The sequence below is a fragment of the Hemiscyllium ocellatum genome, chromosome 6, assembly GCF_020745735.1.
Source record: "Hemiscyllium ocellatum isolate sHemOce1 chromosome 6, sHemOce1.pat.X.cur, whole genome shotgun sequence".
Classification (NCBI taxonomy): domain Eukaryota; kingdom Metazoa; phylum Chordata; class Chondrichthyes; order Orectolobiformes; family Hemiscylliidae; genus Hemiscyllium; species Hemiscyllium ocellatum.
Genome location: NC_083406.1, coordinates 20,443,338 through 20,458,150, shown reverse-complemented (window position 1 = coordinate 20,458,150; position 14,813 = coordinate 20,443,338). Strand labels below are relative to the sequence as shown.

The following is a 14,813-nucleotide window of genomic DNA, read 5'->3' as shown; positions in this document are numbered from 1 at the left end:
AGTCTTAGAGATGTACAGCATGGAAACAGACCCTTCGGTCCAACTCGTTCATGCCGACCAGATATTCTAACCTAATCTAGTCCCGTTTGCCAGCACTTAACCCATATCCCTCTAAACCCTTCCTATTCATCTACCCATCCAGATGCGATGCCTTTTAAATGTTGTAATTGTACCATCCTTCATCACTTCCTCTGGCAGCTCATTCTGTACATACACCACCCTCTGTGTGAAGAAGTTGTCCCTTAGGTCTCTTTTAAATTTCTCCCCTCTCACTCTAAACCTATGCCCTCTAGTTCTGGACTTCCCCACCCGAGGGAAAAGACCTTGTCTGTTTGGCCTTTCCATGCCCCTCATGATTTTATAAAACTCCAAGGTCACCCCTCAGCCTCTGATATTCCAGGGAAAACAGCCCCAGTCTATTCAGCTGCTCCCTATAGCTTCAATCCTGATAACATCTTTGTAAATCTTTTCATGAACCCTTTCAAGTTTCGTAACATCTTTCCTATAGCAGGGAGACCAGAATTGTACACAATATTCTAAAAATGGCCTAACCAATGTCCTGCACAGCCACAACATAACCTCCCAACTCCTATACTCCATACTCTGTCCAATCAAGGGGAAAGCATATCAAACTCCTCCTTCACTATCCTGTCTACCTGCAACTCCACTTTCAAGAAACTATGAACCTGTACTCCAAGGTCTCATTAAGTCTAAAAGTCCTGCTCTGATTTGCCTTTCCAAAAAGTAGCAACTCACATTTATCTAAATTAAAGTCCATCTGATGCTCCTCAGCCCATTGGCCCATCTCATCAAGATCCCCTTGTACTCTGAGGTAACCTTCACTGTCCACTACATCTTCAATTTTGGTGTCATCTGCAAACTTAGTAACTATGCTTCCTATGTTCACATCCAAATCACTTATATAAATGACGAAAAGCAGTGGTCCTTTTTATTCAAACAGCCTTAACCTTGCTTACCATTCTGTTGCATGGCATTGTATCAGGCATCTTATGGAAATCAATACACACCACATTGACATTAATCTAGTGAACCCTCTGTTGTCTAGCTTAATCAACTTAGAGCTTTCTGACATGATGCGCCCTAAAGAAATCCATGCTGCCTTTCTTTAATTTACTGACATTTGTGTATATGACTCTTAATTTTAATCCAAATTATTGTTTCTAGTTGGTTCCCATTACTGAAGTTAAATTGATTGACATTTTGAACTGCAGAATATATGGCTAGTACTCATATATAGTACTGTGCCAATATTATAATACACAATACACAGCACTAGTTGCCACCCAGGTAAATAGTGCTGTGAGGAAGGCATATGGTGTACTGGGCTTTATTGGCAGAGGAATTGAGTTCCGGAGTCCTGAGGTCATGTTGCAGTTGTATAAGACTCTGGTGAGGCCTCATCTGGAGTATTGTGTGCAGTTTTGGTCGCCATACTATAGGAAGGATGTGGAAGCTTTAGAACGAGTGCAGAGGAGGTTTACCAGGATGTTGCCTGGAATGGTAGGAAAATCTTATGAGGAAAGGCTGAGGCACTTGGGGCTGTTCTCATTGGAGAAGAGAAGGTTTAGGGGAGATCTGATAGAAGTGTATAAGATGATTAGGGGTTTAGATAGGGTAGATACTAAGAACCTTTTACCGCTAATGGAGTCAGGTGTTACTAGGGGACACAGCTTTAAATTAAGGGGTGGTAGGTATAGGACAGATGTTAGGAGTAGATTCTTCACACAGCGGGTTGTGAGTTCATGGAATGCCCTGCCCGTATCAGTGGTGAACTCTCCTTCTTTATGGTCATTTAAGCGGGCATTGGATAGGCATTTGGAAGTTATTGGGCTAGTATAGGTTAGGTAGGATTCGGTCGGCGCAACATCGAGGGCCGAAGGGCCTGTACTGCGCTGTATCCTTCTATGTTCTATGTAATGTAATTATCCTTCAGCTTCAGTGCTGTAGAGAGGACTGAGTTTAGAGTTCTGGGCTCTGATCTTGGCAAAACAACACACGGTGCCAGTTTTTGCAGGAGTTAGGCTTTTCTGGTGTACTACTGTACTAGGTAAGAAGTCACTGAGGTGGCCTGCTCATTATGTCATCCTTGTCACCAAATCTAAGCACCAGTTGATATATTCTATTCACACAGCAATTCAGTGACTTGGCTACCCTTTTAGAAGATCACTGTCTTCCCCAGCTCCACTCCCCATCCCATTTCTTTTTTTCTTCCCCAACCACTCATAATTAGGATGTTTACTTGCTATCATTTGTTATACTGCACTACTATATTAATTTAACTATGATGTTTAATCTATTCTGCTGATGTTTTCAATTTTAAAATTTGGTTATAGCTCTGCTTGGAATGGGTTACAGGACAAGTACTGGGAAAGGGTTGGGAAACAAAGATTTATTTTAGTTGGCGATTAAAAGGAGACTGAGTGTGATTGAAGTAGGAGAAAATGAGGACTGCAGATGCTGGAGATCAGAGTCAAAGAGTATGGTGTTAAAAAAGCATAGCCAGTCAGGCAGTGTCCATGGAGCAAGAGAGTCAACTTTTTGAGCATAAGGGTTTATGCCCTAAACATTGACTCTCCTGCTCCTCGGATGCTGCCTGACCAGCTGTGCTTTTCTAACACCACGCTCTTTGACTCTGAGTCTGATTGAATACGTTGGTGTTTTTCCTTGACACCAATATTGTACTGATTGGTTTTGCGATTCTGTCTCAGATTCATAGAATAATCCTGGAATTAACTATTTAACTTTAATCATGTGATGATTTGTTGTTCTATTACAGTAACCATACATGGGTAACTATTAAAAGCAACAGTCTACCTCTGGCATTAGCTATGCTGATGAACTTGGTGTCCATGGCCAAATGTTGACTCTCCAACGTTACACTGTTGGACTAATTCTGGATAGCATTGTGTGTTATATTTCTGGAGCTGTGACTTGCATGACTTCAACTGGAAAACTACTTTGGAGTGGAGTATAATTTTCTTCAGACTAACTTTATGGGCCAAATAATCAAGTGTAATTTGTGCACTCAAAAAGATTGTATATTCTAATATTTAAATAAATTCATAACAATGTAGGCAAAATTGGATTTTCCATTATAATTTATTCAAATTACGAGAAATCGAATAGTAGTGTTTCCTTCGAGAGTTCTCATCAAAATCAAATGCTTGCCAGCAAATGGCTTAAAAAGGAACAGGATAACTATCTGTCTGATGATGCATGTCAAGGTATAAGGAGTTCTCAATTTGCTGTAGATTGTGTTGGTTACTCTTCAGGATGAATTCAGAGTATGAAAAGGTAATAAAATAACAAGAAATAGGAGGTGGATCAGACCATTTGGTCCCTGAAGCCTACCCTCCCATTTAACAACAGAATCATGGCTGATCTCTCCCAGGTCTTACCTGTTCTTTCATGCCAGCTTATCATACCCATCAGCTCCCGAGTATTTCAAAACCCTTACTTCCTTACTCTTTAGTGATCTAGACTTCACAGCTCTGTGGGATAGGGAATTCCAATTACAGTCCTCTGAGAGCTGAAATTCATTTGCATCTGAGTTATAAGCCGCATCTGAGTTATAAGCCCTTTTTTTTTCTGTAACTAGAACCACAGGATTGTTAAATTGCCAGAGTAGGCCATTCAGCCAAGATGCCTGAACCTGTGCGATTGCTTATGTCCCCGATTCCTACTGGTAGAAACATATTCTCAACGTTTACCCTGTCAATGTCAGACATCCTTTCTTGAATACAGCGTCCAAAATTGAGTGTGTGTATCATGAGTATACAGACAAGAATTTACTAGTAAAACTATGAGCAGGATAGTGAAGGTGGCATTTGGTATGCTTCCCTTCATTGATCAGTGCATTGAATATAGGAGTTGGGAAGTCATGTTGTGGCTATACAAGACATTGGTTAGGCCACTACTGGAATATTGTGTGCAAGTTTGTCTGCCTGCTTTAGGAAGGATGTTGTGAAACTTGCAAGGGTTCAAAAAAAGTTCACAAGGATGTTGCCAGGGTTGGAGGGTTTGAGCTGTCGGGAGATAGACTGGGCTGTTTTCTCTGGAGCATTGGAGGCTATAGGGTGACCTTATAGAGTTTTATAAAATTGAAGAGCATGGAAAGACAAGGCCTTTTCCTCAAGAAGGGGCACCCAAAATGAGAGGGCATTGGTTTAACATGAGGGATAAGATTTAAAGGGGATCTAAGGAGCAATTTTTTTCATGCAGAGGGTAATGAACTGCGAAAAGAAATGGTGGAGGCTAGTACAATTGCAACATTTAAAAGGTATCTGGATGGGTTTACACGGATGTGGGCCAAATGCTGGCAAATGGGACTAGATTTATTTAGGCTTTTTGGTTGGCATGGACAAGTTGGACCGAAGGGTCTGTTTCTGTGCTGTTTATTTTACCCAGTTGCCTTTTGATTCTGGAACATAATGGTGCAGATCCTTAGGGGATAAAATTAATAAAACAAATCTCTTGAGTGAACCCATACAAGGAACAGTCTTTCTTTTTAAATCATAAATCATCTTTTAAATAATATCAATATATATTTGATTTGCACAGTTTGATGGTGTAAAATGGTGTAAGACACTTGGCAGGGTATTATTATTTCATGATATTAGGTGATTTAGAGGGGTATTATAAATGTGATCAGAAGCTCGATCAAAATGTGATTTTAAGGTGCAAACATAGGTGGAGAATATAAGATTTAAGAAGCAAATTCTGGAGTTTAGGGCCAAATCACATGAAGGCATGGGCGGTAATGGACAATTTAAAATTGAGGCTGCATGCAAGTCCATAATTAGAGAATAGCAGAGATCTTCGATGGCTATCAGGCTGCACAAGTCTAGTCAACATCTGAGCAACAGGGAGTCATAATTTGAAGGTAGTCTTCGATTGAAACAGGATAAGAAAGAGGAGAGCATTGGGACCAGGATGCTTAGGTGTAACTCATTTCACATCTTAATTCCCATTCTTATTTTTATATTTCCATTATAAATTCCTGTGTCCCTTTTATGATGGAAACCGCCAAATGTCATCTGTTAAGATGGAAATTTTGTGTTTAATCCCCACATCCAATGACTAATGTAGATTTTGAACAGCTGGGCCTAGGCACTGACCCAATAGTCATAAGCTGCCAAGCTGAAAATGACCCATTTATTTATACTGTTTTCATTCCATTAACTAGTTCCCAATCAATGCCTCATCCCATGTGTTCCAATTTTGTTTATCAACCTTTTGTGCAGCGCTGTGCCAGATCTTCTCTATACTCTGTTATATCCTCAAAAAAGGTTCCCAACAAGTTTATCAAATGTAATTTCCCTTTCATAAAGCCGTTTTGACTCTGCCTAATCCTGCAGTTATTTTCTCAGCATCCTGTCATTGCATCCTTTATTATGGATTCTTGCTCTCCCCTGCAGCTGATATTGAGCTAACTCATCTACAGGACCCATTTTTTTTCTATCCTTTTTCTTTTTTAAACAGTGGGATTACAGGGCCAACTTCTAAACTGCAAGAATCATTTCAGTGTCTCTAGCAGTTGGAACAGGGACCACCAATGCATCTAGCATCTCTATGAACTCACTGATTTGGATCATCTGATCCAGGGTATTTATCACCTTTTTAAGTCCCATTGATTTATCTAGTGATATTTATGGCTTGCGTTCCTCACTTACGCAAGACGGTTGTACATGCATTGCTATCCTGTGTCTCCATTTGGTGACTGTATTTTTTTACCCAGCAACATTTTATCAGCTTTTCACCTCAGAATAAACACATTTTATGCTGAGGTGCTTCTGTTGCTGGCACTTAAGTCAAACATGCTGCAAGGCATAGTGCCTATACTGACAAAAATGGATACTTTTTTTAAATAAAATGAAAAGAAAGGACAAATCCTGGTAATGTTGCTCAGAGTATTTTACTCCACATTTTTTTTAAAAAGTACATTTTGCAATTAAAAGCAGATCAGATTTTGACATTTGGCCTGAAATTGTATTCTTTGGAAAATGAAAACATTAAATCAGAATTATGAAATAAACATAAACACCGTAGGCGGCATGGTGGCTCGTGGTTAGCACTGCTGCCTCACACCGCCAGGGACTCGGGTCAATTCCTGCCTCAGGCAACTGTCTGTGTGGAGTTTGCACATTCTCTCAGTGTCTGCATGGGTTTCCTCCGGGTGCTCCGGTTTCCTCCCACAGCCCAAACGTATGCAGGTTAGGTGAATTGGTCACACTAAATTGCTTATAGTGTTAGTTGTATTAGTCAGGGGTAAATATAGGGGTTGGGTTTCTTTTCAGAGGGTCGGTGTGGATTTGTTGGGCTGAAGGGCCTGTTTCCACGCTGGAGGAAATCTAATACTTCTTGCTAACACTCTTCCTGAACACCTGATTTCTATTTTCACTGATCTGAAACTGTTGATGTTAAAAAGAAGCAAACATAGAGGTATGCGTTCTTCTATGCGGGCTTATGAAATATCTGCAAATGATTGAAAACTTTGTATCTCATCCATTATGGTCAGAAGAGTCCCCATTGTCAGTTTCATTGAAGGGGTTCCTTCAGACAAGTGCCATGACATTATAATAAACGACTGTGGATGCTGAAAATCTGAAACAAAAGCAGACATTGCAGGAAAATCTCAGCAGGTCTAGCAGCATCTATGGAGTGAGGTAGAGTTAACGTTTCAAGTTCAGTTATCTATCTTCACCTTAAATTTATAAAAAAGGTCACTGGACTCAACATTAACTCTGCTTTCTCTCCACTGATGCTGCCAGACCTGCTGAGTTTCTCCACCAACTTGTTTTAGTGCCTTGACACTATGCCTTGCCCCTCTCCAACAAGTCTGTAAGGGCATTCATAAAATCTTGCAAGAGCTGTAATGTCCTGACCTAAATGTATCAATTATCGACACCACAGAGCGAGACAAATGAAATGATTATTGATCTTGTTCACGCTACCTTGCTCTATGTAAACTCCCTGCCATGTTTACCTACTTAAAAACATGAGCTGCATAAAAGGAATGCATATTCTTTGTATTATACTGAGTTTCTGTCCAACCCCAACCCAACAAGTTTGACGGAGCCCTTCTGTCGTCCAATCAAAATGAACAGAAAGGAATGATATAATAAACCAGTTTTTATCAAGGAATCTATGATTTGAACAATCATGCAAAGTTTTCAAAAGCTGCTTAAGAGTAAATCTTTATTTGTTTGAAGTATCACTGATTTGTCTCTGGAATTTCCGCTAGGGATTACCTTATGAATAGGTGTATACATGGTACTCCTGAGCATCATAATAATTGCTATTTACAGGGGCAATCTGAGTGAAATCAATTTTAAAAATTCAGTGTCTTTTAAAGGTATTCTTTAGCTTTCGTACCACATCTCTCAACTGCAGTGTAATGCGAAACAGACTGGATGCTCTTGTGAGGAGTGTGCAGACCAGGAAATCAACTTGTTGTCCCAAGTTGTATGTTAACACATATCTTACATCAATTTTTGCAGGGCTTTTAAAATTATGCCTTCCTGGCTATTGAACACTCATTCTAAAATAAAAATTCAGGAAGAAGTCAGAACTTTGAGAGGGTTTGACCAAGTCCTGAGGAAAGGAAATTGCCTGGAATTTGTACACTGGATTTGGAATTTTGTATTTTTCTTGAAAAGTTGGAAGTACAATCAAGTTTTGTTATTTTCTGTGAAAGAACTCATGTAATATTATCTATCACTGATATCGTAGCAAACTCCCTTCAAGAGTTGGATTTTCATTTGTCATCGTGAGCAGTGAATTGACAATGGGTGCTCCAAGTATTGCACTCTTTTTCTTGCAACCTGCAGAACCATCTTCAGGCTGTCAATTGAAATATTTTTAAAAATATACTCTTAGGATGCTGGTATCACTGACAAAGCCAGTTTTTGTTATGTTTTTTAAGCAACTTGCTCAGATGTTGTTACACACCTGTGGAGCAGGTGGGATTTTATTGCATTTCCCTAATTGCCCTTGAGGAGACTATGCTTTCTTCAGCTGTTGCAGTGTGCATTGTTGTCTATTAGGGGTCAGTCACATTGTCCTGGGTTTGCAGTAAGGCTAAAGACACCAGTCAGCCTTCCTTAAAGTGAAATGTTGGGTTTTTATGACAGTCCAATATTTTTGTGATCCCCATTAATAACATTAGCTTTTTTCTTCCATATTTACTTCATTAACAACCCAAATTTAATCAGTTGCACCTTCAATTTTCAATTGATTTCCAGCCTCAGCAGCTTTTTTGGGGAGAAAGTTTCAAATTTCCACTTCTTTGTGAAGAAGTGCTTCCTAACAGAATCTCCGAATACCTTGGCTCTAATGTCAGTGTTCTGCTCCTGGTTTTGGACTCCCTCACCGAAAGAAATCATTTTTCTCTGTCAACTTGATAAGATCTACTGATCATATTAAATCCCAAAATTAGGTTGGCTATTAATCTTCTATACTGGAGAGAATATTAGTCCAAGTGGATGGTCATAATTTTACATGGATACTTTGTGTCCATCTAACCGAAGCCTGCACCTTTTGTCAGGTATTTGTTGACCATCCATTCAGGATGTAAGCATACCTGTTGCTCAACAATGTTTGGACTGGATGAGGTTTTATTTTAAACCAAGATAAGTTGTTATTAATTCTTGATAGCTAGTCTGACTCAGGAACAGAACCTGAAGGGGTGGACCGGTCATAACAATTCTTAACAGTCCAATCTATATAATGGTATAGACTAGCTCTTGCACAGATGGAGTGATTCTAGTTGAACACATGGGAGGTAGTTAACCAAATCGCACTGTGAAACTGTATAACATCAATGGTTACATTCCTGCGTGTATGAACTTGAGCTTCTTTGACTCTTGCCCACTCCCAATTTGCAGCGATTCTTTACTTTATAGAATAGAATCCCTACAGTGTGGAAACAGATCCTTCAGTCCAAAAAGTCCACACTGACCATCTGAAGAGTAACCTACCCAGATCCATTCCCCTACCTTATATTTACCCCTGACTAATGCACCTAACCTACACATTCCTGAACACTATGGGCAATTTGGCATAGACAATTCACCTGATCTGAACATCTTTGGATTGTGGGAAGAAACCGGAGCACCTGGAGGAAACCCACACAGACACTGGGAGAATGTACAACCTCCACACAGACAGTTGTCCGAGGCTGGAATTGAACCCGGGTCTGTGGCACTTTGAGCAGCAGTGCTAGCCACTGTGCCACCCTAAAATATTTCAAATTTAGCAGACCCCTTATTAGCCAATCAAATCACAGTCCTCTTGTGACATCACTTTTCAGATTCCCCCTCAGAATGTCCTGCCTTCCATGGCTGCTCTCCATTCTAACCCACTGAGCTCCAGTCCTGAACTACTGGCTCCACTACCAACAAATGTTTCAGTAGCACATCTCTCTTCCACCTTTCTCCCCATGCCTCTTTACTTTGGCTAGAGGAGAAGGAAAGGAGGGAAACACTACCAGGATGTAGTGTTTCTAAACTTACTAAATTTTGATATGGGGAGAGTAGCGTGTACTTGTCAGACTTGTCTGCTTTTTTGACTTTATTAGTTTATTGAAGACTTATAATCATCATCATTGGTGTCCATGCAAATCAACTAAGATGACCTAATGAAAACCTAGTGTAGTTAGGTTTCAGAATTCAGCATACTGGACATTTGAATTAGCTGAAACACTCTGAAAGCATATAACGTTCCTCATTTACTTGCTGTGCTAAATCTGCATTATTAAATTTGCCCTGGTATGATTTAACAGAACATGTCTTCATTTGTGGACCTGTCAAAATTGTTTAGTCCTAGTTGAGCATTTGAATCGGTGCATTCACAGTCCTCTAGTTGGAATATGAGATTGCAGTTTTGTACAATGTTAATATTTGGTAGTTTCTAAATTTCTGGTGATAGGCAAGCATTGCATAAAAATATTTTCCTGTGTGGTTTCCATAGCAACCTGCATGTTTATTTGAAGTGATCAAGACTATTTATTTTCTTTAAAGGCTGTTTGCAAATATTTGCAATGATTTCACCGTTACATGATGTTAAACCTTGCTAAATTATTTTTCTTTTAAATATCTCTCAGGTCATACTGAAATAGTGAACCAGAAGCAGATGAATGCCCAAGACATCTCTATGGAAACTCATGAACAGGCTTATTGTAAATACTATCCTCTTCCCTCCCCACCTGCATCTATATTAGGCTTACCACAGCCAGCATGCTAACCAAATTAAGAGAAAATCTATTTAGATTAAGCAAGACTACAAAATCATGACAGGAAATGCATCATAAATTTATGGATGTAGATGTGTTCAGACACATATTTAATATTCATATATCCTGTAAATAACCCTAGCACTATGACAAATGTTACAATCAAAGAAAATAGTATATTTACTTTCTGATGTCTCATTTTGTGGAGATGTTTTGCCATTACATTCTATAAAGAGTGTGATATGGTTATATTGTTAATCTGTTATGAGATCATTGTATACAAAAAAGACAGCACCTACAGGGTTGGAAGAATCCTCACAGACATTTACAGAAAGTAACACTCTATAGAAAACAGAAACCCATTTTGAAAATTAGTGTACAAAATGGGTTTTTAATTTTTCAGTAATAATCTAACCAATCACTGGGAAAAAAAATTTGATCAATAGTGATCAATGTTTTTTTTAACAGAACAAACGTGAGTAGTGACTTTTAATAAAATTACAATATTTTTAAATGAACACACTGGGTATAAACTTCATAGTACTCTGAAACATTGCACAGAAGTAAGTTAACTTATCAAGATTTGTTGTCTTTAGATTGTTTATGCCTTTGTTGCCTAACAAGCAAAACATGAAAGGATGTCCTTCTTCCCAATGCAATGCAGTAAGTTTGAGTCGTTAGGTCTTACATTGGCAACAAAAGATGGAGGATCCTTTAGTTTGTCGAGGCAACTTATTTCCAAAAATGATGAAAAACTCTGAAATCAAGAGCTCGACACTGATCCTTTTGAAAGCAGACTAGAAATGTGGAACTGCAGAGAATGTGGCTAACTACAGAGTCAGACAGGATTACTTGCAGAGACTAAGCTTGTCTGTTTTATTGCAGCTATAGTTGTGCTTGTTCAAGGTATCCACTGTGTTAAAAAAGATTCTTCTGACTCTGAAAGGTGCATCATATTATAAATTCATTTATAATCTAGAACATGATATATGTAACAGTGCCTAAAGAAAGTGGGACAATTATTCACAAGTATGTGCGAAGTGTAAGTTGTACCAAAACTGTATTTTGTGTGTTTTCTCACATTAGTAAAGCAGACAATTTAGCTGGCAAAATTTGATGAAAATCTAGTTGGAGTATAGGTTGAGAGGAAAAAATAGCTTTTTTAAAAAGAAATATTCTTTTTCTAACAAAAAGGCTCTTCCCAAATAAAATTGCACCCTAATTTCACTATTCTCATTTTACTGGCAACAGTGCAAAAGCGGGGGCTGGTAATTTTATTTTTTTCTTTAAGCCAAATTATATCCTAAGACTGTAAATCTTACCAAATTTATTGTCTTCATTTTACAAGTCACAAAATCCAATAGTGACTCTAACATAATGTTTAGAAGAGGCATCAGATACAATAGAGCATTGTTCAACAAAATTAGTTTGTAATGTCTAAAAGTTAAACACAGAAAATACATGAAGACTGTAGTATAACATTTGAATTCTTCATTGTGTTGATTTTAGTGCCAGGATAGCAATCAGTAACCACAATAAAGTCAGCATGCAGCAGATACAAAAATAAAAACATTTTTATATTTTTTAATTGTACCTTGTATTTAAAGAATTATTGTTTCAAGACTTAATCAACATTTTAGCTAGATCCATCCAGCATAATGATTAGAAATTAGTTAGTTGCTTGAACAAAATCTTTATTGTGTTGAAAGTATTTACCTTTTTCATAATAGGTTTATCTTTTTATAAGATTGGTTTTCTGATAAGGTTTGTTTATGATTTTATAATAGAATTGGTCTTAAAGATAATGTGTAGTATTGTTTTTCTTCGTTTGTTAAACTTTTTTCTTACTGAGGGTTAGTAGTCATTTTTAATCCTGACTTAGACACACATGGAGTTCAATTAACTCAAGTCAACTGAAATTATGGTTATACAGTGATAAGATACACCATATCAGAAATCATATCACAATGAGACTTTCAAATGCCAATGCAAATGCCCATTGTGATTAGTTCAATAGCTAATACATCATAATAAATTTTTCGGATTTGTGTTTGTTTTTAAAGTTCTGTTTCTATTTTCCAAGCATACTCATTATTCAACGATATTATGTTTTTATCTGTTGTGCAACAACGCAGTACTTTTCATCAAAGTTATGATGTAATAGCAATAATTTCTGCTATGAAATAGTGTACCAGGCTTAAAAGCTTGTTGCACTATGGTTAAAATGCCTCACTTTTTGGCCACAGCACTTACCCAGCGCACTTAGTTTTTTTGTGAGGCTTCATACTCCTCCTCAACAAATTTTATTGCCTAATTAGAAATTTACATTGTATAAGTTGAACTTAACTTGAAATAATTATATGTCACAATAAAAGCATGATTTATATGTAACATTATAGTTTTTTTTTGGTTTTAAGAATAGATGAAGTTGTATGTTTTTACATCAGTTTTCCAACTGACAACGTGGGCCATTTGACCTGCAGATATTGACTTTGTGTCATCTGTGTACTGTCAGATGGTAAAATATTGATACTGTTTGAATATTTTCAAAAAGGTGCATCCAGGGAACATTTTGCTTTAGTGTTCTCAAAAACAAAAGGGTTTGTTGTTTCTGAAGTGTTATGACTGTCTCAGAGTTAGCATGCAGCTAAAATATTTGATCCTGGTGATGTACAAATATGGATAACATATCTTGTTGCACTTATGTACATAGTAAATATGTAATAAAGCTGTCTTTATATTGTAAAATGAGCAGCAGAGGTTTTTAAATAAAAACTAAATACTCCGTTCAAAGCGTTCTCATGAGAGAGGCAGTTGTGTGTGAATTGTAACTGTTTACTGAAATATAATATATTTCCTATTGGAATACTTCGCAGTTAACACTTAAACTGTATTTTTAAAAGCTATATGTAAAAATTGTATGCTGCAATTTTTGTTCAGAATTGAACTTTCAAGCCTCTTTTGGGGGTGTACTAACAATATTTAATCTCTCATGCTTGTAGTTTTGAGCAAAGGTAAAATATTCAAACCATATCATAAAAGCTTGACAGTCAAACAGCATCCCACCCCAAAACAGAACATTCTTAGCCAAACAAAAAGCAATTTGTGTCCCCTTTTAAGTCTACCTTATTTGCAATTTACTGGATTGTAATGTCAAGAATTATCTAATGCCATACTAAAGAGTCATGGATGTTTGTAGTCAATGTAATGTGATTTCTATGTTCATTTCACTGATCATTAAAATGATCCATAGTGTGTTAGGTTGGAAATAATCAGTCAAGCTCTTCTGGCGAATGCCTGGAAAGCATTCTTATCAATATTTCACAAAACCAGTTTGGACTGTATACTAGTAACTCCAGCCAAATAACTTCTCTAGCCATGGTGATGCTTGGTGAATCTTAACGGTTGAAGAATGTAATAGCTCCACTCACACGAGCACACAGGCATATATGGAGCACGGCTAGTGATACTCGTGCCATCAGCTTTCATGATCTGTCACTTTGCAATGAAATTATTTGACTGTATACAATTTGTCCACTTCCCAGGTGTACCATTCTGACTGAACTTTCACTGTAATACTGCCAGATTGTCGTGTTTATGCTTCAGTTATGTCATACATTGAATGAGATTCACTGTTATGTTTTTTGAAAATACATCTATTTGTTTTATGACCATTGAGGGGAAAATAAAGAGATATTTGGGAAAAAAAATTGTTATTTCTGAATTCTTAATCCATCTGTACACAAGCAGATTTTTTGCGTATATTCTAGAATAATGCCAACCACAGAGAAACATGTAGCCCTTCAGACCTGTTCCACCATTCATGATGTGGAGGAGCTGCTGTTGGACTGGGGTGGACAAAGTTGAAAATCACATAGCACTCAAGTTACAGTTCAACAGGTTTATTTGGAAGCTTTCAGAACACTTACTCTTCCTCCAGGTAGTTAGTGGGACCACTAGCTATCTGACAAAGGAGCAGCGCTCCAAAAGCTTGTACTTGCAAATAAACCGATTGAACTATATCCTGGTGCTGTGATTTTCAACTTTGACCATTCAATACAATCTTGGCTGATCATGTAACTCTGTGTGCCCTGTTCTTGCTTTCGCCTTGTTCTCTTTAGTCCCAAAACAATATCGAACTGCTTTTTGAAAGCATTCGGTGTTTTGGCATCGACCACTTTCTGTGGCAGAGAATTCCACAGATGCTCCACTCATCTCAGTCCTAAATGGCCTATCCTGTAAGCTTTAGACTGGTTCTGGATTCCCCAATCAGGAGCATCCTGCATTTACTCTGTCTAGTTCTGTTAGAATTTTATAGGTTTCCATGAGATTGCTCCCCCTCATTCTTCTAAACTCCAGTGAATTTAGACCTAACCAATCTAATTACCCTTCATACATCAATCCTGCCATGCCAGGAATCAGTCTGGTCAAACCTCATTGCACTCCCTCCGTAGCCAGAACATCATTCTTCAGATAACAAAACCAAAACTACACCTACTACTACAGGTGCCATCTCACCAAGGTCTTGTACATTGAAGCAAGATATCGCTGCTCCTGTACT

General features: G+C 37.9%; 1 protein-coding gene across 9 annotated transcripts in view; it reads left to right on the top strand.

The window, feature by feature from the left end:
* The window catches only part of mbnl2 (muscleblind-like splicing regulator 2), a 128,424-nt gene extending 114,462 nt beyond the window's left edge, over positions 1–13,962 (top strand). For 6 of the 9 annotated variants that reach the window (XM_060825871.1, XM_060825870.1, XM_060825865.1 and 3 more), the window contains one exon: positions 10,124–13,962. In XM_060825871.1, coding sequence (XP_060681854.1) covers positions 10,124–10,263 — 140 coding nt within the window. In that variant the 3' untranslated portion in view covers positions 10,264–13,962. The remainder of the gene's footprint in view (positions 1–10,123) is intronic. The other 3 variants (XM_060825875.1, XM_060825872.1, XM_060825869.1) reach the window with 1 other exon arrangement.
* The last annotated feature ends 851 nt before the right edge of the window (positions 13,963–14,813 follow it).